Source organism: Bos grunniens, chromosome 23 (assembly GCF_055505025.1).
Source record: "Bos grunniens cultivar Pamir isolate PY7600 chromosome 23, Bosgru_T2T1.0, whole genome shotgun sequence".
NCBI classification, from domain to species: domain Eukaryota; kingdom Metazoa; phylum Chordata; class Mammalia; order Artiodactyla; family Bovidae; genus Bos; species Bos grunniens.
In genome coordinates this window covers 4923199-4950440 of record NC_141187.1, presented here as the reverse complement: position 1 = coordinate 4950440, position 27242 = coordinate 4923199, and the positions used below count along the sequence as shown (strand labels likewise).

The window sequence follows — 27242 nt, the reverse complement described above, 5'->3', positions numbered from 1 at the left end:
AAGTTCAGCCTAATAGATTTTGCACATCAATAAAATAAAACATATTCCATAAGTAAGTCTGCCAACTCAGTAAGTCTTTTTCATTGTTTATTTTTTATATATCTACTGATCCCATTGTTTAAAATGAACATGTGCGTTAAAAATCCAGCAATCCCACTGCTGGGCATACACACTGAGGAAACCAGAAGGGAAAGAGACACGTGTACCCCAATGTTCATCGCAGCACTGTTTATAATAGCCAGGACATGGAAACAACCTAGATGCCCATCAGCAGATGAATGGATAAGAAAGCTGTGGTACATATACACAATGGAGTATTACTCAGCCATTAAAAAGACTACATTTAAATCAGTTCTAATGAGATGGATGAAACTGGAACCTATTATACAGAGTGAAGTAAGCCAGAAAGAAAAACACCAATACAGTATACTAACGCATATATATGGAATTTAGAAAGATGGTAACAATAACCCTGTACAAGACAGCAAAAGAGACACTGATGTATAGATCAGTCTTATGGACTCTGTGGGAGAGGGAGAGGGTGGGGAGATTTGGGGGAATGGCATTGAAACATGTATAATATCATGTATCAAACAAGTCGCCAGTCCAGGTTCGATGCATGATACTGGATGCTTGGGGCTGGTGCACTGGGACAACCCAGAGGGAGGGTATGGGGAGGGAGGAGGGAGGAGGGTTCAGGATGGGGAGCAGGGGTATACCTGTGGCAGATTCATTTCGATATTTGGCAAAACTAATACAATATTGTAAAGTTTAAAAATAAAATAAAATTTAAAAAAAAATCACTGAAACAACTTTTCACAACTGTTTTACAATACCTTTACTCAGGGCTTTATAAGTGGAAGGACAGAAACATACACGTACAACTATCGTCCTTTTCCTTCTTAGATTAACTAATCTTTTCACCTCTTTAATTTCTTAACATAACTGCCTCTTTCTGCAGGGGCATCTAATTACAAACAATTTACTTTTAAGTTTCAAGTCCTCTTGCTGCCAACATGAACAGAGTATAAAAATCTACTGTCAAAAAGATAAAAACTTCAAATGAAAAGAACTCATCTCAAACTAAAAATGAATCAACATACTTATTAAGTCATAGTATTACAGAGAAAAGATATGGAATGAATAGAGAAGTATTCAAGTTCATATATTTAATGCTTGATGTCTGAAGACCTGAGCCAAGTTCTAGAGAAATACTGTTAGAGCACAGTCTTAAAAACAGCCAGCAGTGAGACGCATACCTTTAAAGTACTTATCAGATTCTCAATGTTATTCTTGTCAGCTATAACTGCTTCCTCTTCACACAATTTAGTTTCATAGAGTTTGACAAGGGCTTCTGCAGCTTGAGTGTTTTTTAACACCAAGTTGACCGTTTTCAACCTGAAAAAGATAATTAAACAACACCCCTTCTGTTAAGTGTTTATTTCCCCGCAGTACAGCCTTGACGCACCATGAGGCTGGGTGATGCAGTGTGTTCCTCATGCGGCACAAAGACAGTTTTTACTACAAGGTTCACATCCCGCTCAGTCAGTCAGGAAGAGACAGACAAATGCCACATGGTATCACCTATATGTGAAACCTAAAATACGACAGCAAGGAACCCATCTGTGAAACGGAAGCTGACTCACAGGCACAGAGAACAGCCCTGTGGAGGCGGAGGGGGCGCCGGGAGAAGGTGCAGTGGGGGTCTGGGGTCAGCGGATGCAAGCTATGGCTACAGGATGGATGGACACAAGGTCCTATTGTACAGCACAGGGAACTGTATTCAACACCCTGTAATGAACTATAATGGAAAGGGATACAGACAATATATCTACGTATAACAGTCACTTTGCTGTATAGCAGAAATTAACACAGCCTTGTAAATCAACTATATTTCAATAAAAATTTTTTTAAAAGATTAACATCCCACTAACTATCTAATCAGAGAAGGCAATGGCACCCCACTCCAGTACTCTTGCCTGGAAAATCCCATGGATGGAGGAGCCTGGTAGGCTGCAGTCCATGGGGTCGCTAAGAGTCGGACACGACTGAGCGACTTCACTTTCACTTTTCACTTTCATGCATTGGAGAAGGAAATGGCAACCCACTCCAGTGTTCTTGCCTGGAGAATCCCAGGGACGGAGAGCCTGGTGGGCTGCCGTCAATGGGGTTGCACAGAGTCAGACACGACTGAAGCGACTTAGCAGCAGTAGCAGCAACAATCTAATAGAATCCACACCATGCCCCCAAGTTGTCTTCAGCAGAAGATTCCAACAGAAGAGGGGCTTCTTTGAAAGCTACTTTAGACCAAGACTGGAAGGTAAGTTCAACAGACCGTAACAGCTGAGCTACCAAAACTACAGGGAACATGTGGGAAGATCATTAATGCTTTTGTCTCTGATGCTCATTCCCTTTCAGCATGAAGCAGCATCATAAATCCACAGAAATATTTAGCGTATTTGTTACTAAGAAAAAAAATTTGAGGGATTTTGCTGGTGGTACAGGGGGTAAGAACCCACCTGCCATTGCAGGGGATATGGGCTTGATCCCTGGTCCAGGAAAATGTGGAGCCACTAAGCCCCTGAGCCACAACTAGCGATGCCCACGTGCCTGGAATCTGTGCTCTACAGCAAGAGAAGCCACCACAGTGAGAAACCCACACACCACAACAAAGAGTAGCCTCCACTGGCTGAACTAGAGAAAGCCCATGTGCAGAAAGCAAATCCACGCGTGCACGCAAAGTCGCTTCAGTCGTGTCTGACTCTTTACGACCTGATGGACCATAGTCCATCAGGCTCCTCTGTCCATAGGATTCTCCAGGCAAGAACACTGGAGTGGGTTGCCATGCCCTCCTCCAGGGGATCTTCCCAACCCAGGAATCAAACCCACATCTCTTATGTCTCCTGCATTGGCAGGCGGGTTCTTTACCACTAGCACCAACTGACACAGCTAAAAATAAAAATAATTGAAGAAAAGAAAATAATTTTTTATATTCTTAAAAATTAACATTTTTAGCCTAAACAGCATCTGTATATAAATGGCAGCTATATGAAGTCAGCTTAGATGATTTCTATCAAGGCAGTGGTTCCATACTTCTCTATGTAGGTGGACGACATGGAATAGACATGGTTCATGCTCTGGACAACCACGCTGAGCTCAGACCGCAAGGCGGGTGTGGAGGCAGAGGCAGGCGCCTGACTGAAAAAGTCTTCACATTTACTTGTGATCGTGGCCAAATCATCTTTAAGTCGCTCCAGTTCTTTCTTTAGTTTCTACACGACAAAGAACAAACCATAAGGATTAGACAGGGCCTCTTTCTTCAAACACTTTAAAAACACACATTTCCCATTATTACTCTTGAGGTAAATACATATTCTTTTTTTAAACTGCACCACAGTTGATTTACAACGTCATGCTCATTTACGCTGTACATCAAAGTGATTCAGTCACACACATATATACATCCTTTTTTCCTATTCTTTTCCATTACGGTTTATCACAGGATGTGGGAGACAGTTCCCTGTGCTGTACAGCAGGCCCCTGCTGTTTATCCAGTGTATTCATCCTACAGCTTGCATCTGCTAATCCAGCACTCCCACTCCATCCCCCGCCGGGCAACCACAAGTCCATTCTCTGTGTCTGAGTCTGTATCTATTTCGTAGGTAAGTTCATCTGAGTCCTATTTTGGATCCCACACATAAGCAATATCATACGGTGTCTTTCTTTCTCCTTCTGACTTACTTCACCTAGTATGATCGTCTCTAGCTGCAAAACATTTACGTATTTTTATTTTTTCTTTACCAAAGAAACGAAGCCGAGGCAGTCTACTTTTACCACCAGTCATTCCCTCACCGCACAGCGCTCGGGCCCAAACACCTAGTTTAGGGCCTGTGCGTCAGCACGTGCCCGACGGAGAGGCCCTGCAGCCTCCACGTAAACGGCGAGGACGCAGTACTCTGCGTTCACCCAGTGCGAGGCAGAGCTGAACCACGGAGCCTCGTCTGCCGTCAGCCATGAGCACAGTCAGAGCGCACAAGGTGGCCCCGGCAGAGCGCGCGTGAGGGGTCGCAGGGTCAGCGGCGAAGGTCGCGAGACCCCATCTGCGCTGACCTCGGCCCACGCACTCGCAGCCTCACCTCCTGCTCCGAGATCCTGAACACGCTCTCATGCAGGTCGTCTCTCTCCAGCGGGGTGCGGATCTGTCTGATGAGACGGTCCTCACAGCTCTCTAGCCGAAGCCTGAGGTTTCGAACTTCAGAGATGTAGAGGTTGTAAGCCGATTCCTCTTGCTCCTCTGTGAGAGTAAACATGATGTTTAGAAAATTCCTCATTTTCTGTCGTTTGGACGTTCTTGCTCATGAATTAATAAGGCAATTTTACCATTACTGAGACATAGCTAGTCAGACTAATGTTACCACTTATCACCACAAACCCATACCAAGGATATAAACCTTGAAACTGTGGACCTTACAATTTACAAAGACTTAATACAACTTCCCTAATGCCACTTAAAGTACCAACATCTGACTTAAGATGTCTGAGGAAAGTAATACATTGGTTTGTTTTGTTTTCACAAAAATGTGAAATATATTAGTAGCAGATTAGTTATAAGAATAATGTTTTAAAAAAATTAGAGTATTACTACTAAAGTGTTTTTGGTCTCTAAGTTTTATGGACGTCAAGAATTTGGAATAAAATTTATATTTAACAAACATTAACAGGACAAAATCTTTTCCTTCAACCCCTATATAAAATCCAGGTTTGGTTACAGGAAACCTCTCCCCTTTGCTTTCAATTTTGCTGTGAATCTAAAACTTCTCTTAAAAAAAATATTCTTTAAAAAAATCCAAGTTTGACATATGAAAAAGTAATTGAAACTTGTCTGAAACTAAAATATCATTCTGAACATTACACTGCAAACTATAGAAAATGGTTAAAAGTAGATGCATTAAGAATTCACTGTCATACAACTTGGTTGGCAGCTTTTTACTACTTAATTATTTGGAAAAAAATGAATTCCTTCTTGAATCTTCCTACCTCGAACATCCATCTGATGCTTTAGTAACTGTCTCTACCTATTACAGGTTGAGTGACATAATCTACCTAAGACTGAGAGTCCCAGTGATAATAGAAAACAGCCTGGACTAAACACCCATGGGGAAAAAAGGCAAGGGTTCCCATGCTTTACCTCTTTCTGCAGATTTAAGGAGTTCTTGATAATACTGCTTGCACACATTAACCTCCTTTTCCAGTTGTGTTATATCTGAGCCTGAAAATATTTGGGATTCCTGGCTATCTTCAAGAAAATCTTCAAAACGGGATTGCAGATTACTCAGAACTTGCTGATGTTCACCAGGCAACATGGTCTTTATCTAAAGAAGACCAATGATCCATTATAGTATTAAGGGTGAAATTTCAATAGGACTGATCTCAAGTGGTTCTTATGGGACATGAGTTTATATTAAATAATCATAATAGAAAATCACTGGAAATTAATTTTTTCTTCATTCACAACTTTAGGTTTTAAAAGACAAGGGAAAACAAGACTACAGAATTTCATAGATGAATGAAACTATACCCATGTCTGTATGCCCAAACACTATATACTATGCCTCCCAATGAAAACAGAAACACTGAATGAAGTATGGGATTTTCAGATCCCCCAATTCTTAGAAAGTACCTCATATAAAACAGGCATGTAACAGATATTCAGTGAGTAAATGACTTTTATCATGGATCTGCTGGACCTCATCTGACTCAAGGGATAACACAAAGGCCACTCCTCATGACAAGAGCCTGCATCTTGGGACAGGTTGGGTGGACGTGCAGATCTGCACTTACTGAAGCCACATTGCTCGCTCGGATTCTGTCAATTTCATTGATGAGATGGTGCCAGGAGACCACACTCTTCATGTTTATGTGAGACTCGTGCCAAAGGGTCAGGACATTCTGATATTGCTGCTCAATTCTGAAACACATGGAAGAAACTCAGATTCAGCCCTTCCATTCCCCACCAACATGTGTGACGGTTTCTTTCTGTGTTTGAGACATATCTCAAGTTTACTAGCTCGAGGTCCTTCTGATCCAGTGCTGTTACTGTTCAGTTGCTAAGTCTTATCTGACTCTTTGCAACCTCATGGACTGCAGCATGCCAGGCTTTCCTGTCCTTCACTATCTCTGGGAGTTTGCTCAAACTCATATTCTATTAGCCTTGCCAAAGCATTGATTGTTTCTTTTACCTTCAGAGACCCCCAAAGCCAGCCCTACATCTGGAACTAAAGCACACAAACCTGTTTGCAAGGTCAACCGCCTCTTTGTTTGGAGGAGGGACGGTGAAGCACACAGAAGGGACCATGGCCTCATTCCCAGTGGGGCTGATGACCTTCCACTTAGCGCGATGAGAGTTGTTTGCCAAAACGCATTCATCGTCTTTGAAAATGGTTATCTGGTTTTAAAAGAAGAACAGAACAACCAGATGTGGTCACTCCGGTATTTGTCTCTTTCCACACCCAATCTTGGGTATTTTTTTTGTCTTTGTAAGTGGGAAACTTTACCACTAGTGAGCAATATGACCTTGTTTTTTAGATACATGAATAATGCCAGAAACAGGTCTGTTTCTAGGAGTTAAAGTACCTCAATTTGTCTGTAGTCACAGATGGCTTTGATCGGAAGAGAAGTTTTGAGTGGACAGTCAGCATTTCTGGGCTTCAACTGAACGATTGTTTTTGCTCTCCCCATCAGGCTCGCCACTGTACTTTTATACTGCAGAAGCTCTTCTTTCTCTTCCTGAGGAATAAATCAGAAGGCTTTTAGAAGCAAACAGTGTGTACTCTCTGTTCTTTTAGGGCTGTGCACAAATGCAGCTTCCCCAGCAGAGTCTTCCGTCTGAACCGTCAGCCCCTCGCCGCCCACTCTCCCCCTGTGTTGTCTGGTTGCTTTCTTTCCTCCTTCACATTTACCAGTACCTAACAGACTACATGTATTGTGCTGTACTAATTTATCATGTTTATTGCATCCCCCCTGGCAGGGTTCTTGTCTGCTGTGTTCAGTCCCAGCACTGAAAATAGTGTCTAGGGCCTAGAAATACTGCCAAGTCTTTGTGGAATAAATGACTAAACACACATACTCACACATAAAGCACAGCGAGAGCATTTTAAAGTACTAAGGCAATCACATCAAACAACACTCTTGCTGTGTGCCAAAAAGAAAAAAATGCTAAAACTCAACGTTTAAGTGGTTGAGTGAGGCGGAAACACCAAGAGTACCAATAAAATGCGAAGCTCCACGCACAGAAACACAACCAGGCACGCGTCCAGCCCCACTACGCGTCGCTGACGAAGCAGGGGGTCTTCCTGCTCATACCATGGACTCCTGAACGAGGTCCTCCAGTTTGTGGATGCTGCTGGACCTGTCACAGCTGTACTTCCGCTGGATGGCATCTTTTAGATTCCTCAAGTAATCTGTGGCTTCTTTGGCATCATTGAAAAACTAGCAAAAGATGAAAACTGGCAGTTAAAAGTGTACGAAACGCCAGCAAAGCCCCCAGGTGTCAGGTTTGAGTACCAGAGTCCTGTGTGTACCCCTCCTACGTGGGAACAGAAGGAGCCGCAAGACTTCTTCTCCAGAGCCCTTCCCTTAACCAAACACCAACTCTTGAACTTGGATGATGATGAGTGAATGCTAAGTGTCCAAAGTTTATGTCTCCAGAGAACAAACCTGTGGATGCCCAGGGGGAGGAGAGGTGGGAGAAGGAAGGACTAGGACTCTGGGGTTAGCGGATGCAAACTATCAAACACAGGGTGGATAAACACCAAGGTCCTACTGGTATAGCAGAGGGAACTGTATTCAGTATCCTGTGATAAACCACAATGGCAAAGAATATGAAAAATAATACAGCTATATAACAAAGTATATGTCTATATTGTGGTCGTGGCCCTGTATTACTTTGATTGAACATCTATTTCACTTTAGAACATCTATAAACACTTAAACAGTTGTTAAATGAAAGTGAAAGTCAGTCATGTCTGACTCTTTGCGACCCCATGTTCTATAGCCTGGCAGGCTCTTCTATCCATGGAATTCTCCAGGCTAGGATACTGAAGTGGGTAGCCTTTCCCTTCTCCAAGGGATCTTCCCCACACAAGGATTGAACCTAGGTCTCCCGCATTGTAGGCGGATTCTTTACCAGCTGAGCCAGGGAAGCCCAAGAAAACTGGAGTGGGTAGCCTGTCCCTTCTCCAGTGGATCGTCCTGATCCAGGAATCAAACCAGAGTCTCCTGCATTGCAGGCGGACTCTTTACCAGCTGAGCTACCAGGGAAGCCCAAACAGTTGTTAAGCGGGGATGAAACTGCAAGAATATTTTAAAACTTCTGAAGAATAGGAAAAAAGCTCCCCCTAGTAAAATTGTTCCTCAAAAAGATAAGCATGGACAAAGTTAAGATTTTCTGACATTTTAAGTGGTTTTTAAAGTATTTCTTCTTTACTAAAATGCTTCCATTTATCCTAAAGGACATATAACCCTTCTATCCTAAAATGAAGACATTTTGGTTTCTTTCCGCCGCAGTCAGACATACACGCATCCCAACATTACACCATGGAAATGGTTCCTGTAACTCAGCTGAAATTGCAGTACCACCCGCCGACACGGTGACTGTTCCATACCTCGAAATAAGCGCCGTTCTCCTTCACGTGCTGCTCCACACACTGGCAGAGCTGCAGGATCCAGCTCCACTGCGTCTGCATTGCCGCGCGGTAGGCCTGCCAGGGAAAACACAGTCACCACTGCCGTCTGCACAGCAAGACACACCCAGGCTTCTCAGGGTTAAAAGACGGCGGTCTACACAGGTGATGAGATGCCTTTAACAGAGACTTGAGAAGCAGGGACGTGAACTGTCCCGCTAAGCTAAACATCCCCACTTGCACAAAGCCAGTCCTAAAAGTTTAAACTTACATTTTTCTTTTTTAAAAAATTTTTAATATAAATGTATTTATTTTAATTGGAGGCTAATTACTTTACAGTATTGTATTGGTTTTGCCATACATTGACATGATTCTGTCATGGGGATACATGTGTTCCCCATCCTGAACCACCCTCCCATCTCCCTCCCCATCCCATCCACCTGGGTCATCCCAGTGCACCAGCCCTGAGTACCCTGTCTCATGCATCCAACCTGGACTGGCGATTTGTTTCACATATGATAATTTACATGTTTCAATGCCATTCTCCCACCCTCGCCCTCTCCCACAGAGTCCAAAAGACTGTTCTATACATCTGTGTCTCTTTTCCTGTCTCGCAAACATTTTCAATCAGTCTAATTTCTTTCAAATTTTCAGTTTCTTGACTCATTTTTCTTGTCACATACATGAAAAATGCTAACTCTGGGGCTGTTTTTCCAGGCAGACTTCTTTAACACTTGAGATAGATGCAAGCTATCCAACACTCTCCTGTGTGGAATCCTCAGATACACCCCCTTCACTCCATTTTCCTCTGTCTGTTTTCTGAATTTTTGTATTATTGGATAATAAAATCCCCCTTCTGACATCAAAGTACATGGTGTGTAGTTTTTGTCCTGTTTTTGCTTCCAAAACTAGTCTTGAAGCTCTTGGCAGGAGTGGGGCTGATCTGTTTTATCGGGACTGTTTGGGAAGGGTGGAGAAGCTTATGTAATTCTTTATCAGTATAATTATGGGATAATATCAGAGATAATACTAGGAAGTTTTATTTCAAATGTTTTTTACTTGAATCTTTATTCAGTACAAGGTGCCTCTTTCATGAGAGCAAAAATACTGTAGGAAAGGCCCCTACTTACGGGGAAACAGGAAACACCCTTTCCTATTTAAGGTGCAGTTCCCTGGCTTCCAGAAGAGGGCGGCCTAGCTGCTCTAACGACTGTCTTACATAAGACGGCCCCTCCTAGAGAAACAGGCCGCTGAACTCGGTCCAGGCAGCTTTCTGGATGGAACGTACAAGGCAACCGTGGAAATCTGGCAACACTTCCTGATCACGTTACGTGCTCCCTCCAATTAAGCTACTTAGAGTAAATTGGCTATAAAATACACATTGTGCATTGTTAAATTATTAGCTTCTTTTCCTCATAAAATACAAAATAGTGTTGATAATTAACTACTATCCACCGCCTACAATACATTAGATGGGCCTGAAGAACCATAAAGATGACTAAGGCTTAATTTTATCCTTCCACATCCTCTTAGTTAATTAGACTAACAGCTCTACCTAAAGGTAATCAGGTTCACATCCACTTCATCCACGCCCATCAAAAGTCTCAACCTATAATCGCACTTCCTAGCAGCCGTCACTTCTCTATTTTAAGGAATACCCCACCTTCAGTTGACCACAGTATAAAAGTATATCCAGACCCATCATGATTCTAGTCTCCTTTCCCTAGTGCTTCCCCCCAACCCCCCCTACCCCCCGCCCCACTCTTCTAGGTCCTTAACATTTCTATGTAGTATTGCCTGGGGATGAAAACCACATTTTTACATGAAAGAAGGGCAACTGTAACATTCCCTAGACCTCCAGATGAGGTCTAGAATTTCATGAATCTTTTGTGTCATGACAACTTATTTTAGGGAACAAAGATTCTCAGATCCCTTTCCTCAACCGCACATCCCATTGTAAGCACAGTTTCATTTTTCTTCCTCTGGAAATATACAACTGTCCACATCTGATACTTCTCCCCTCTTCCATAACCTCCAGCACATTTAGAAAGTCACTAACTCTAGCAGATACCAGGCCTAAAAACTAAACACCCCCACCCCACCTGCACCTCACAGGCAGCCTGATAAACTCCAGGTCAGCCCTCCCCTTCTGGGTCTGAAATGTGTGTTACACCCTGAGGACGTTCCTGTCAGAGCCAGATCATGGACAGGATTAGTAAATGAAATAATAATAATAACCAGGACTTCTTGAGAACCTACTATGTATCAAGAACTGAACTAAGCTAACAGTACACTTTTCTCCTCCTCACACAACTCTACAGTTAGGAGCAACTTCCCCCATTTTAGGTAAGTGAACGGGACCCAGCAAGGTTACAACCTCGTGCAACATCACGTGGTCGGGAAGAAACTAACGTCAAAGCCTGACAAGACAAGGTCCTTCAGAGTTACTGTCCTGCATCTCTATGGCCACAGGGGTTGACACCAATGGGTGACACGCTTCACGCAGAGCAGAAGGCACATCAGTATGATTTGTCAGAAGTGTTATTTTTGAGCCAGGTTGTAGTAAAAGTTTGATAGTTTGCATTTTTCTATTTATCCACAAACAATAAAAGAATCTGAAAGGTAACATTCGAATATCCATATTACACTTTCTGACTCACCTCAATGGTTAACCGGGCTGGGTGATTTTCCAGAAGCAGCTGCTCCGCTATCTCTTGAACTGACTTAATAGTTTCTTCCTTTTGATCAAGTTCTCTCATCAATTCCTAATTGAAATAAATACATTAGGAAATGATAAAACCTGAGAGGCACTGCTAACATTCAGCCACAGAAGCTGCACTCACAGCGTGGTAATCTCTCTTCCGGGCTATGTTGGTGTTTCTTTCACTCCAGTCGTAAGCAACTTCCTCCTCTTCTTTTTCATTCAACCAAATAAGTTCATTCGTTGCACGAGTTACAAAATTGTGGAGTGCGTCAAGGTGCCGCTCCTGATTCCTGGATGTATTCTTTATAAGGAGAATCATGGTAAGAATCATGTCTTTGCCATATAAAGGGAAGGGAAAGTTAAAAAAAACTTACCAAGAGTTTTGCATACTGATTCTCTAATCTGTGTAACTTTTCTGCATAAGTTAGTTTAAGAGGTGCCGTCATCTGGATCTATAACATGGGATAAAAAGACAGCAGGTTAGGAATCTTAAGAAATTCTGATTCACTGGCAATCTATCTTTTATCCTGTGACAACAGGGTCTTAACAGAAAGAGCACAGCAGAAGCTGGGATGAAATATATACATACAGACTTTAAATTCACATACCTCACTGATCTTAGCTTCTTTAAGGCTAGATTCAAATTCTTCAATAGCTCGGTGGACATTTTTATGATTTTCTAAGTGGCTTTCAACACTTGGCAAATCTGATCCCCATTCAGTGCGGTCCAGCTGCACCTTTAAATAGGAAGATATGAGGTTTAAAAAAAAAAAACAAAACTGGTAGCAATAAGGCCTGAAACTCAGGTAAGAGTAAATATTTTTACCTGCATCTCATCCACCCAATTCAAAAGGTCCTGAACAAATTTCATGTTGATTTCCTCTTCTGTTAAATTCTGGTCCAGCAGAGATGACTTGAGAAGGGGCTTTCGGATCTGCATCAGCTTCAGAGTCTGCAGGGAGCTTGTCTCCCCTCCTGAGCCAAAACTTGGAACTAACCCTGATGGGAAGCCAGGCGTATAGGCAGGAGTGACAGACGGGGTCAGGCGGGAAGTCAGCCCTGACGACAGGCCCGAGGTCACGCTAGACGGGGTCAGGGAAGGTGTGAGACCCTGCGTCAGCCCTGAGTTCATGCTGGGGTTTAAGGTCTGTGCAAATCCTGCGTTTAAACTCTGAGAGATTCCTGATATCATGAGCTTCGTCTGCTCCGTCGTCAGCACGCGGCCTTTGCTGTACACTGAGGAACATTCGTTCCGCAAGGCCATGATGTCATCGCGCAGTTTTGCAACCCTGAAAAGAAAATCAAAATGCGTAAGCTATAATGTAAGAGGTATTGTTCACAAAGGCTGACCCCTAAAACTAGGGACTCTAGTTACCAAAATGATCGATATTGGCTCATCAGCCATAACAAAGGCATCACACTAGCGCAAGATGTTAATAACAGGGGAAGAGGCTTTGAAGGGGTGTTATGGGAACTCTAGACTGTCCACGCAATTTTTTATAAACCTAAGTTGCTCAAATAAATAAAGCCTATTTTAAAATGTCATTATAGTCACACTGATAAAAATTTACATCACGATTTTTTCACTCAATGTTGTACTGTAAGTATTCTATATTATCATATGATCTTTACAACTGTAATTTATAATGAACTCAATTACAACACTATCATAGTATATGCTCATTCTCCTATTGTTTGACACACAGGATTCCAAATTTTTGACATGGACACTTTTTTCCCTATATTTATTTAGATAAGTTCTATATTTAGAATTATTATAGATGCCTAAAAGCAGAATTACTCATTTGAAGCATCATTCATAGTTTTTGCCTTATACATATATATCATATATTTAGATATTTACATAATATATATTATATACAACCAGAAATGTTCCATTCCTATCCCCAAACCCACTTCTCAGAGACACAGATTTTTATATACATATTTTCCCAATATTTTGTTATGAGCATTTTCATAAGATAAACACAAAACTGATAAGTTGACTTAAAAGATAATTTTCTCATTATTGTCCCTTTTTCAAATATCACACATGAATATTTCAACTGCAGGTTAGTTACTACAGTATTAAATACTACATGTATCTAAAATTTTTTTCTCTTATTTATCTTTGAAGAACAAAACCTACTAAACACACCGAAATAGGACACAATTAATGTGACACACATTGTCAACAAAAAAGAGCTTAGGGAACACTTCATAAAATCGCCACCCTCTACGTCCTTAATGAGGGGCCACGGAACAGTCAGCGAGGAGGACAAGGCTGACTAGGAAGCTCCCTTACCTCTGCACCAACTGGTCTGCCTGGTAGTACTTTCCATCAATAAGAATCTGTACATCAATGACATGCTGGCGTAAAAGGTTCTCACATTCAAGGATATATCCAGCAATCTCTGCTTCATTCTGAAACTGCAGCCCGGATTCCAATCTTTTAGAATCCTGTATTTTAAAACAATTCAATATTAACTCTACATTAATTAACTAATTAAACAAATTGCAAATCTAGCCTCAGGGACTTCCCTGGTGGTGGCCCAGGAGTGAGGACTCGGCGTGTCCACTGTAGGGGGCATGGGTTGGATCTGCGGTCAGGGAACTAGACCCCGCACGCCATGAAAGTGAAAGCATTAGTCGCTCAGTCATGTCTGACTCTTTGGGACCCCATGGACTGTAGCCCATCAGGCTCCTCTATCCAAGGAATTCTCCAGGCAAGAATACTGGAGCGGGGTGCCATTCCCTTCTCCAGGAGATCTCCCCAACCCAGTGACTGAACTCATGTCTCCTACACTGCAGGTAGATTCTTTACCGTCTGAGCCACCTGGGAAGCGTAGAAGATTTTATTTCATCTGAATGTACCGACCCCTCTACAGCAATTCCAGCAGCTCCTGAAATGAACTTACAGACTGGAGAGCATTTCGGGCAAGCAACAGTTTGTCTTCACAGATGACACTGCCCCTCTGAACTCGGTTAGCAATCTGCTGCAACATCTCCAACCTAAAAGAAGAAACAAAATTAAGTCTTTCCTTCCGAAGTCAGAGAGCTAGCCACCCCTGAAAAACGAGGCCCACCAAAAGAAAAACCACAACCCCACACCAAGGACTCCATACCTGTGTCCATCAAAGGATTCATTGCCAAAGCTAATACAGGAGTTGATCAGGGTTGGACCACAATGAACCGAGAGGAAATTCTCATTTGAGTCAAGACTAGTCCGAGTGCTGGTCGTGTTACTAAACACAGAATCACTGCTCCGGTAACTGTAACTACTGCTGTGCATTTTTATCTCGCAATGATGTTTTTTCTTCCACCATTAAAAGTAGACTAGAAAGTACACAGTCTGCAGAAAGTGCTACTTCTAATGGTGAAAAGAGGCGACTGGCTGTTACAGCTTTTAATGGCTCCTTAAATATGCCCCAACATGCATATTCAACACGCAGCAAATAATACGCTGATAACTATTCAAAGGAATCCCGCCTAGAGCCATGGGTTTGCTAGCTACGGTCTGCCTTTTGTAGCCTACACTAAAGCCCTACATGTACGGACAAGGCAGGCTGATGGGGCGTCACTGGACAAGACTTGCCAAATATTTTCACCAAGAATCATTCACTTGCCACCAACTCAAAAACAACTCTGATGTTTCACGGAAGCCAAAGAACAATCAGGTCACTCTGGCAATACCAATCATCAGCTAAAAGAACACAAACAGCCAATCAGAGCCTCATCCTAGCATTTTGGAAAAACCAGCTCTGTACTGAACAACACAGGGTTAGAAAACCGGTAAGTACTAACACCTACAAACAAAGGAATTTGACAAGAAGCAAAGCACCTTTCCTTTTTAACCAGCGCAGCATTTGTTGATTAGGTTACATTAACTGGAAAATTGTCCAGTTACCTTCCCCCCCCCCAACAGGAACCACTCCCAGGAATGTTACGTCTACTCTCACTAAAGTTACTTTTTATTTTTAAAAGCCAAAGTGCTAAGAAGAGTATCAGTGTGATGCTTGGAGATTTAATTTGTCTGTGCTTGTTTTTCCTTTCTACAGGTTATTACCTGGCCTAAGATCATTGGCTCTTTCTCATTTGCCTTTTACATACTCCCATGCCACAGAGCTATTATTTTGCAATACAGAGTTAATGCCAAAAAACTTGTTGCTTCAAGAAAAATGAAGGCATTGAATCAGCCATGCTAAATATTTTCCTATCCCCAACACTGCAAAGCCAAATTGCTGCTTCCCCAACTAGAGGCAGACACTCTCCTTTTTAGGAGGGAATTTGAGAGTGTCATGTCAAATATAGTTAGTAAACAGAAAAGCACAAAATAATAATAGTAGCCAGCACCTAACATTTCTGAAGCAATTGTTAGGTGCCAGGAAATTAACTAATCACTTTATAGACATACTCAGAACCACCAAATGTGGTTCCTACTATTACATCCTATTTACAAATGAGGAAACTGAAGTTTAGAGAGGATAGTGAATCTAAGATTACATGGCATGAACACTGAGCTAATAATTCATCCAGGATTGACTGGCTCCTAGACCTTGAACTCTTAACCACAGCATTCTTTTATTTACATAAATTAAAATCCAGCTGCTATTCTGACAACTAAAATCAACTCTGCCCCCTTTCTCTGGCACCTTTTCTATCCTTTCATCAGATTAGAAGCTGAGCATTTCATTTGAACCACCCAGAATTATCTCCTCCCTACAAGGTCCATCCTAGGTATTTTGCACTTGTTCTGGTTCAAAAGGATCCAGTTATGTAGACATAATACTCTGCTTTAACAAGCGTGTCATCAATGATGTCATAAAGGCCTGACAAATCAGACCCACCCTCGGATCTTCAATGCATTAGTTCACACTTCTTCCACGTGGAAGTTAGGAGTGGGTGCAGAGAACATCAGTATATTGAGGGCCTCCGGGTAGCAGAGCCGGTGTTGTGGGCAGTACAAGGAACCACAAACACAGGAATCTGTCTGCATGCTCACTCTGTGGAACTGGCAGTCCTCATTCAAGCAATCGCAGAGAAATGTATAAATTACAACCGAGATGAGTCTATGAAGGAGGACCACATGGAATAGGAGGGTCAACCCCAAAACACCTGAACCAGCCTGGGAGACTTCAGAAAGTTTCTGGAGGAAATCATACGGGAGCTGAGATCAGAGGAAGATCAGGAGTAAGGAGAGGACGAACCAGACGACCCAGCCGCAGGAAAAGACAGTGCCAGATCTCACAAATGCGGAGGCTGGGAAACAGGCAGGCCAGCGCTCCTGAGAGGCGGCCGGCGTGGCTCGCCAAGGACCAGAAGGCCAGCCTTGGGGACTCGGACCATGAGCCCCACGCAGCACAGCTCAGGCTGGAATGGAAGGACCGTCCAACAAATCCCTCCTGAGGACCTAGGCGACTTTCCGGGGCGCCTGGTGAGGCAGGAGAGAAAGGAGGAAGCTGAGGGATGGTTTCGGGCCCACAGACAGGGTGGGACTGAACCAGCGATCACAAGTCCTCCGGGCGCTGCCTCACTGCCCTTCTTTAAACAGAGGGTTCACTGCCCACAGAGAGGGCCGTAGCCCAAAACATACCAAGAAACAAGGTAAGCTCACGGTTAACCTATGTTATGTATGGATGAGCTTCTGGTGACTTAAAAGCTGGAGAAATTCTCACGGGTCCTCCTGACTAAGTCTGTAACCGCCATATGAGATGCAACTGCACACACCAACCCAGGCCCCCCTCCCGCATTACTTCCCTGATTCCTTCCTCAAACCTCTTGGAAGAGTTTCTAGGTAACAAAATGGGAGAATCAGAAAGACTTAGCCAAGGTCACGCAAACAAGCAAATGGAAAAGGCTAATGTTGGTCCAGGGTGGCATGTCTCCAAAGCTTAAGCTGTTTGCGCACCACAAGCGGACCCCCTCACTGGACACCCCGGGCAGAGAACGCCCCTAACCTTTCAACTTCGGGACGAAGAGCCTTCTCCCTCTCCAGCATGGCGATGATGAGCTTTCCCCACTCCTTTTCTATGTCGTTTGGGTGATAACCTTGAAGGAGTTTGATGCGTCCAAACTCTATCCAAATCTAGAGAAAACAGCACAAAAAGGTGATGTGAAGCAAAGACATTAAAAATCACGCTTCTTAAATCAAGACAGACTATTAATAAAGATTACATTTGATATCATATGATATCACTTACAGATGGACTCTAAAAGATGACTCAAAAAAGCTAATCTACGAAACAGAATCCCAGACACAGAGAACAAACTTGTGGTTGACAAGGGGGAGGGGTTGGAGAGGGGGGAAGGGAAGGACTGAGTTTGGGATTAGCAGATACAAAGAGCATTATACAGAGAATGGACAAACAGCAAGGTCCTACGGTACAGCCCAGTAAATACATACATAACTGAGGTATATAACTGAGTTACCATGCTGAGCAGCAGAAATTGACACACTATAATCAATCAACTACACCAATAAAATTTTTTAAAAGGAGACATTTGCCAATTCAAAGGAAATTTTTTCTTACCTCTAATAATTTATATAAGCGTTTAATTTTTGATTTTTCTGTCTCCTTTGGTGGAATTTCTGTTTCTTTAAACTGTAAATACTGATTGTAAAGTGCCTAAAATGAAAGGGAAAATAAATGAAGAGCTGAACTTCAAAAATCTGTTTTCATTATCACATAATGTCACGACTTCAAATGCTTTCTATTCTGTCGCCTGCCTGGGTGGCCTGGCATGCGTACTCAGCTACATCTGACTCTTTGAGACCCCATGGACTGCAGCCCACCAAGCACCTCTGTCTGTGGAATTTTCCAGGCAAGAATACTGGAGTGGGTTGCCATTTCCTACTCCAGGGGATCTTCCTGACCCAGAGATCAAGCTCGCATCTCGTGCATCTCCTGCATTGGCAGGCAGATTCTTTACCACTCTCCCACCCGGGGAGGTATTCCTTCATAAAATAAGATAATCAAGGATGCCAGTTCTGAGCCAGCTGGTAAACAGGATCTAAGGGATCTGAAGAGGATGTAATTAGGGCTGTGAGCCCAATTCAACATATGCTGCCCAGGCATCTGGATAATGAAAACCACAACAGTGTCTGTTAGTTGCTCAGTCGTGTCTGACTCTTTGCGACCCCGTGGACTGTAGCCTGTCAGGCTCCTGTGTCCATGAGAATCTCCAGGCCAGAATCCCGGAATGGGTAGCCTTTCCCTTCTCCAGGGGATCTTCCCGACCCAGGGATCGAACCCGGGTCTCCACACTGCAGGCGGATTCTTTACCAGCTGAGCCACCAGGGAACCACAACTCTACTAAGGATCTCATCATCCAAATAAGAAGACAAATCCTTTAAAAGATACACTTTGCAAATGCTGTACTTTAGCTTTTACTTTTTGGAAAAATCATCTGATACGATTCTCATAAAATGGGGTGGGAAGCATTCTTCTCTATTTCATGGTCCATCCTTGAAAAACAGAATTCTCATCAGACAGGACTAAAGTTTGCGTTCAATGTCCCATGGCCAAATTAAGCAGATCTTACAGTAAAAAAAGATAGTACTGGTTCCTGCTATTATAAAAGTCTGAGCCATATAATTAAATTATTATCTAATTTATAGATATTAATTTGGGAATCTCTTAAATATATGTATATTATGTTTATTAACAAGGAGCTTCTAAAAATTATGTTGATAAAATAGCTCCACATTTAGTAAGTACACACTGATTATTTCATCCTAATTCATGCTGCTTTAAAACAAGTCCATGAAAATGTTCGAGGAGACATATTTATCTGAAGGATTCCATTTAATGTTTTGCTGATTAAGAAAATTATTCAGTTGGCCAAAAAGTTCCTTTGAGAAAAACCCAAATAAACTCCTTGGCGAACCCAATATTTGGTATTTCCCCATGATGTATTTTTTTCCTATATCCTGTCTTATCCCAGACACCAGCAAGTAATCTGTAGTCAAACTTCTTCAATAATTTAAGCATCTGCACTAATCAGAAGCCAGCATGAATTTACTCAAATGTCTGGACAATCAATCTATTTGAAAATAAGTAGAACTTGAAATCTAAAAGTTGGCTAAACCCAAAGTGCAACATTTTAGGATGTCCATCGGTGAATAAGTACAGAATGCCATCGTGTGCTGACGCTGTTCACAGCAGATGTGGTCACGGAAGGGGGAGGAACGCTTTCCTGCCGGGAGAGGTTACCATCCACACTGGGAGACATCGCACAAAACCGCTTCAGAAAGACCCAAAGGAGCATCACATGGACACGCGCCAAGGAGCCTGGTGCCAAGAACAAACTCCCCGTGGCAGCGTGAGTAAAAGCTGTTCCATAGACGTTGTGTGCAGATGCGTGGACGCAATTGCTCATGTGAACAGGGCCTCTCCTAGATTAGAACCATTCCTGAAATTCCGATCAGGAAAACAGTGTCTACAGTTCAAGGAATTAGACCTTGTTGTTCATATTCACATGAGCCATGGCTTGAAATAAAGTACACTACTCTGCTATGACAAATCCCAAGGTTCAAGAAGAGTCAACTTATTTTCAATGTTTATACAACTACACCATCTTTCAATACCTCTGTGACGTCTCTGACAAAGAGACGGACCCAGTTTCTTAGGCAGTAGCACCTGTTCTACTAAACCAGGAACTCATTTACCCCGGGAGTCGGGTACGTCCTTTCGAATTCGTGGTGAAATACTGAATGTACGTCTTGTACCACAGAAGCCTCTGAGGCCGTTTCTAACGGGATGTGACCACAGGCACACGCCCGGCCACCCCTGTATTGCACAAGCTTCCCACACAGCTCCTGCCCCGGCCACCTGCTAGCTCCAGGTGTCTCCCAGGTTCCAAAAATAACACCACAACGTCATTCCCAGAGACCCTCCCATATTAACTCTCAACAAGGCAAAGTGAAGGGACTATAAATTTAAGATGTTGTTGCTCTGATGTTTTAAGTATTGGTGTTGACTTCCATTTCCTCTGTATAATAGAAGATGGATAAATAAATAATTTGCCTGCTAACTGGTACCTTGCCAAGGCTAATTTTTCTTCAGTTTCTGAAATGATAGAACCATTTCAGCATTTTTTTTTAAGGTTTAGTAATAAACTTAACCCTACTTAACTTCTGTAGGGACACAGACCTTGAGTTCTACAGGATTATTAGGAAACGTTCTCTCCGACATAGTGGCCACGTGGTGTCTGATCCACTGGACGAGGTAGTTGACCATATTCTGGTATTCAATCCACTTGACTTCGACATCCTACAAGGAGAAGATGGCAAAGAAGGTCTGTATCTGCAGATGGCAACATTCACGTCTAACATAGCCTGGCCAGAGGTCGTTGTGTGGATCTGTGGGTCTTTAAGCCTGACAGAGAGGACCAGTTCAAGGTTTTCTTCATTTCCTCCCAGTCTCAATTCTGTCCACTTAAACAGCTCTAAAAACATGCTATCAACAGTTGACCACTAAGACTCCCCTAAGGAACACCAACTCTGATCCAAGGATCCAGGCTGACTGAGGTACCTTGTTAAGGCGGCTTCTGAGGCTGCACTGAAATGTAGCAGAAAAAAATGCCATGATCAATTTGGCGTGTTTCCCGGACAGTCAAGAAAGGGAGTAATGGCCTGCAAAAGCCAGGTGAGCTACCTTCTCTGCCAGCCTAAGTCTACCTGATATCTGAAACTCAGAGAACTACATAAGACACAGGAAACTTGACAGGAATGAAACCTACAGGAAATGTACATGGGGGGAATCATTCAATATTCCTTAAGCAAACTTTTGTTTTTAAATGAAGGAGACTGGAAGACTGTCAACTGTTTTTTTCAATTAAGCATTTGAGGAAGTGCTTATGATGTTCAAAGCACTGTGGTAAGCACTGTAATAAAAATATACTTTAAGAGATGATCCCTTTTATCAAAGAGTTTTCTGTCTAGACGAGGAGGCAAGAGAGAGTCATAATATAAACAGTTATGCAAAATGAAAAGCAGTACCGAAGAAGTGTTGAAATAACAAAAGTGGGTAGTTTATGCGAGGCATCAAGATAAAAAGTGAGGTGAGCACAGATGTGCCTCAAAAGCATCACCTGAAGGCCTCTTGGGAGAGGCCGTCCCTGGGCGGCTGTGCAGTGAGCAGGAACTGGAGTGGGGGGTGGGAGGGACAGACAGGTGACGCATGGGATGGAGGCACGGACTCTGAGACAGGAACGCCCTGGCCACCACCAAAAGCTCACGTGGGAACTGATGCTGGGAAGAACGGACACATGCAGAGCCATTGGAGGTCAGTACATCTAGACCGCATTGAGCCTTGCAAGCCATATGAAGCCGTGGGAGGTTTCCAAGCTAATATGCCGACAGTGTGCAGAGATGATGGTAGAAGAAAATCAGGGGAGCCGGCAAGGCCACAAGCAAGCTCACATCCTCATCCCGGTGAAGGGGTGGGAGTGAGGAGCTGCGTGCAGGCTGTGGGGAGGAGCCCGGAGCGGCCACAGGCACGTTCTTGGGCAGCTCTAGCCTGAGTCACAGCAGACACCAGAGCGGAGGGTGAGCACGGCAGCAAGTTGCTTGGGGACCAGCCTTCAAGACAGAGCACACAGGAGGGAAGAGGAACAAGCCTAAACCAGAGCACACGGAGGCGACACAAGAGACCAGAGAGCTCCTAAATCCTCAAGATGAAACAGAGTAAAGGTGGCAGCTGAAGGAGCAGAGTGGCCAGGGCGAGGGGGTCCCCCAGGAGCACAGCATGTGTGGGGCGGGGGTCCTGTCCTCCAGAGAAGCACAGCGCTCGTCAGCAGGGCCAGCACGACACGCACGGTGAAAATACACTGCAGGCTTCCGGAAGCATGGGACTAAACCAAGAACCCAGAGCCATGTGTCAGAGATCCTGCCCTGCTACAGAGTCTGACAAAATCCAATCACCCTCCTCCGGGCCTCACCTTCAAACCAGAACACAACACAGAGCGGCCTTACTTCCTGTGATCATATAAGTCTATAAACTTGAAAGTGATTTCGGAAGTGAGATAGTCTCTACAGAGAGAAGGATAGCAAACCGGGTGGCTGTTAAACAGCAGCACATTAAAAAAGAAAAAAAAAACTCTCAATTGAGTGGTTCCAGTTTTCATTTACAAGTGACATGCAACTCTGAATAACCTACTTTACGAAATGAAATGTTTCTGAGTTATACTTGAATTGTAATGGTGGAATGGTACCATTAAAATACATATAGTATCAATTTATTGAGTAGCCTATTAACTCAAATCCATTAAAAAATATTTGACATTTAAAGACTGTAAACCCATACAACTCGACAATACAAAAACAACTGAATTGGAAAGTGGGCAGAAGCTATAAATAGACATTTCTCCAATGAGAACGTACACATGGTCAATAGGCACATGAAAAGATGCTCACCATCACTAATTACTAGAGAAATGCAAGTCAAAACCATAATGAGGCATCACCTCACACTGATCGGAACAGACATCATTAAAAAGTCAACAAACAATAAATGCTGGAGAGGGTGCAGAGAGAAGGGAACCCTTTTAGACTGCTGGTGGGAGTGTTACAGCCACCATGGAGAACAGTATGGAGGTGCCTCAGAAAACTAAAAATACAATTAGCATATGATCCAGCAATGCCACTCCTGGGCATACACCCGGGCAGAATTCTAATTCAGAAAGAGCCATACACCTCTACGCTCATAGCAGCGCTACTCACAATTGCCACGACATGGAAACAACCTGAATGTTGATCAACAGATGAAAGGATAAAGAAAATGTGTACATATACACAAAGGAATACTACTCAGCCATGGAAAAGAATGAAATAATGCCATCTACAGCAACACGGATGGATCTAGAGATCGTCATACTGAGCGAAGTAAGTCAGACAGGGAAACAGAAATATTGCATGGCATCTCTTATATGTGGAATCTAAAAAGAAATGATACAAAGGAACTTACTTACAAAACAAACAAACTCACGGACTTAGAGGACGAACTTATGATTGCTGGCAGGGGAGGATGGGGAAAGGGATAATTAGGGAGTCCGGGATGGACAGGTACACACTGCTATATTTAAAACGGATAACCAACAAGGACCTACTACATAGCACATGGAACTCTGCTCAGTGTTATGTGGCAGCCTGGATGGGAGTGGAGTTTGGGGAAGAATGGATCCCGTTGCTGTTCATGTGAGACTAAAGACAAAAAGTTTTTTTTTAAAAAAAGAAGATATGGTACATATATACAATGGAATATTAGTTGACCATATAAAAGAATAAAATAATGCCATGTGTAGCCACATGGATAGACCCAGAGGTTATCGTATTAAAAGGAAGTTAAGACAGAGAAAGACAATTACCACACAATATGAATGGTATTGTATCTAAAATATGACACACATGAACTTATCTATGAAACAGACACAGAATCACGAACAGAGAACACACTGATGGGTGCCAAGGGGGAGAACGTGGGGGAGGTAGGGACTGGGAGGCTGGGATTGGCAGAACTATATTCAATATCCTATGATAAACTATAATGAAAAAGAATATTCAAAAAAGAATGCAAATATACAGATAACTGAATCACTTTGCTGTACACCATAAATTAACAGAACATTGTAAATCTACTACACTTCCATTTCTTTTAGGTCATATGAACAAAAAATATGACTGCAAAAAGCACTCTCAGAGAATTCAGTCAACTGTGAGTTATCAACTTCAGAATGGAAAAATCAATACTCACATTTGCCCCGATGCCTTCACCACCTTCAGGGACTTTGGGAAATGCGTCATAGAGAGATGATACATAAGTTATTACTGACTTTTCATCAGGTGAGGAGACATCCACATCTAAAAGCAGCAACATGAATTATTTCAGAATGCTGATCGATTACTTTAGATCAGACCTTCCAGCCCGTCAACATCTGGTCAAGACAATCACTCACCTTCAGGATCCAGAAGTCTTATAACACCGATTTTTTCTGCTACATAGAAAGCGTGCTCTAAATTTGCAAGGTTGCTTTGAACAGCAACAGTATTCATGTCTATCAGGTCCGGCCTAGGAGAAACATATGCTGTATTAATGAGGCTTCTCACTTGCCAATTCAACATGAAATATACATGTGTACTTATTGACATAACAACTCCTGCAAATCTTAATACTAAGCGTGTGTTGAAATACAGAGCTTTTCAATCCAATCTTCACCACTGCTCCTGTGAACTAAGAATGCCTCCTGCCATATTGGTTAACAAGGATGCTGCAGTCACCAAGCTGTCACATTATGGCCGCCTGGACCGTGAGCCCCAAGGGAACTCAGGATGGAAACACCCGAGTTTCAAACCACCAGCCCAAGCCATTAAACTCACCTCAGGGCGAGAAAGCACGGGATCCTGGCCCCGGGCAGCTGAGGCACAGATCAAAAAAACGAGCTAGAGGAGCTCAGAGGCCTGCACCTTTCCATACACAGAAAAGCACTCAATTCATTAACTTGAGAGATCTTGTTTTCTCTAGTTAATTAATCAGGTAGTCTTCTGATGTTGCGACTACCTGATCTCTGTTGCAAAGCCCCCATACATCCTGGCCTCCCCGGCCTCTTCAGAGCCATCCCTCAGAGCCGTCTGAGAGGCCGTGTCCTAGGGTTAAGGCTTTAATTTTGTTCACCAGATGTAACTCTCACCTTTTAGATCATTCAGTTTTTCAGTCAACACTCACTTCTCTCAGAAACTTTTGTGAGCCAAAAGCAATTGTGGAAAAATGTAACAACTTTCATGTATAAAATTTCAGCAAAATCCACAAATTGCCCATGATCAGAACATGTATGAGTATCTGTCGCATTCAATCTATTTAAGCCCCATTACCTCAACAGTATCCTTCTAATCCAACTGGCAGCTTCTCAGTGTTCCTCCCAAGGAGCTCAGGCCCCACACACTGTTACCCTCAGGGTACCACCACGCAGAACACCCTTCCGGTCGCAGCCCCCCTGCACAGGCCTGCCCATCCTGGGAGCAGACATCCAGCCCCACCTCCTCCGGGGCCGTCACTCACCTTCCCAGCCCTCATTTCCCACTTTGGTCCCTGAACTCCACCATGCGTAGTTGCCCAGTCGTGTCCAACTCTTCGCAACCCTATGGACTGTAGCCCACCAGGCTCCCCTGTCCATGGGATTCTCACGGCAAGAGTACTGGAGGAGGTTGCCATGCTCTCCTCCAGGGGATCTTCCTGACCCATGCACTGAACCCACATCTCCCGCGCTGCAGGTGGATTCTCTACCATCTGAGAGGCCGGGAAGTCCTACTCCTAAGCCTGTGCCAATTAATCTGGCACCTGGAAGAATCATATACTTCTTTGCCCTTTAAATTTACTGTTCAAAACTGCATCTTGTTTCTCCCAACCGGCTAATTCCAAGATAACAAGAGCCACGTGATTTTAACAGACTTTTGTACTTTATCCTTCTACTGAGATAAACAGTGGCATATATATATTGTAGACACTGAATAAATATCTACAGATAAGGTAAGTAGATTGGTTATTACACAGAATCATAAAAGACTAAAATAAGCACCAGCTTATATCTTCACACACACACACACACACACACACACACACACACACCCCCCATGATGCTATAAACCACAAAGATTACTTAAAACCGGCTCTATCGACATAGGATTTTATAAGACTTCCCAAATACTCCTGAATACTAAGTGTAAAACACTGTAGCCAGAAACTTAACTCAAGGCCAGAAGCCAGTCAGGAAACTTTCCTCTCAAAATCATTTAAAGAATGTAGAAACAAATATGGAAACAGTAAAGCCATCAAAAAGAGCAGTACCAACCCCCAAATCTCTAGGAACCTGTTTCTCAGCTTCTAAGGAAAGGCTCTCATTCCAGCCTCCAAGGGCATCCTGTCTCCCTCAAAATCACCCTCTGGGGTCTGCAGAAGGGTGGGAGCGTTCAGAGGTAGGACAGGAGACTGAGGTGGTTATTCTGAACACAGCGAGAAAACAGATTACAGGACAGAAACAGACCACTAACTTCAGGGAGGGAGGCAGCAATCAGGACGCTTATCTCTATTAAGAAAGCAGACCTCCAAAGATATCTATCTACTCACTGTTTTACTGCACTTTCAAAGTGTTCGTAACCTTGAAATGTACCTACCTACCTACCTACGGATTTCCTGGGAATTATCTGGAAATTCTTTAATGCTTTTCACATTGCCACCAATATGATCACTAGAAAGGTATCTCACATCGATTATACAAACAATGAATCCGCTGACAACAATACAGGTAAATGACGTCACCTCTAAAGTAACACTTTTTATTCACAAATGTGTAGTTTGAAGAGTGATAACCTCAAGATTACTAAACAGGTGTGCATAACAGTCGAGACAAAAACAAATCTCAGAAGTTCAAAAAACTGCTTTGCATCCACAAAGTTCAGACATTTTGAAGAAATAAAAGCCAGTGTTTCTGAGTTTGCCAAGTCTCCCAACAAGAAAGGGCATGTTGTCAAGCAAAGCCTGCCATTAGCAGATAGAGTAAACACTGAGTAATCCCGGAGAATGAATCCAGTCATTGAAGAATCCAGCTTTCCACTGAGAGAACAAAGCACTCCTTCAGAATGACAGAGTTGTTTGAGCACAAAAGCAGCTGTGTAATACATCAATCTGGGATAAGCTGCCTCTGTTTTCCTGATACTTAACCCTTTCATGAAACAAAAGCTTGCAGGGGGTTTCCTCTGTTAAGACTCCAGTGAACAAAACTTAATGAAGCAAAAAGTGTTCTAAAACCACCCTGGAGAAGGAGCAGCCTGAGCGTTGTCGGAATTCTACCTTCCCTGGGGTCCC

General features: G+C 43.1%; 1 protein-coding gene across 1 annotated transcript in view; it reads right to left on the bottom strand.

Moving 5' to 3' along the window:
- The window catches only part of DST (dystonin), a 406366-nt gene that overhangs the window by 177577 nt on the left and 201547 nt on the right, over window positions 1–27242 (bottom strand). The window contains 21 exon segments of the mRNA XM_086370990.1: window positions 1260–1398; window positions 3094–3272; window positions 4137–4294; window positions 5189–5372; window positions 5842–5968; window positions 6291–6445; window positions 6634–6786; window positions 7363–7488; window positions 8664–8759; window positions 11342–11446; window positions 11525–11686; window positions 11760–11837; window positions 11994–12122; window positions 12212–12674; window positions 13691–13845; window positions 14304–14397; window positions 17343–17470; window positions 17916–18011; window positions 20538–20657; window positions 24138–24244; window positions 24340–24452. Coding sequence (XP_086227116.1) covers window positions 1260–1398; window positions 3094–3272; window positions 4137–4294; window positions 5189–5372; window positions 5842–5968; window positions 6291–6445; window positions 6634–6786; window positions 7363–7488; window positions 8664–8759; window positions 11342–11446; window positions 11525–11686; window positions 11760–11837; window positions 11994–12122; window positions 12212–12674; window positions 13691–13845; window positions 14304–14397; window positions 17343–17470; window positions 17916–18011; window positions 20538–20657; window positions 24138–24244; window positions 24340–24452 — 3067 coding nt within the window.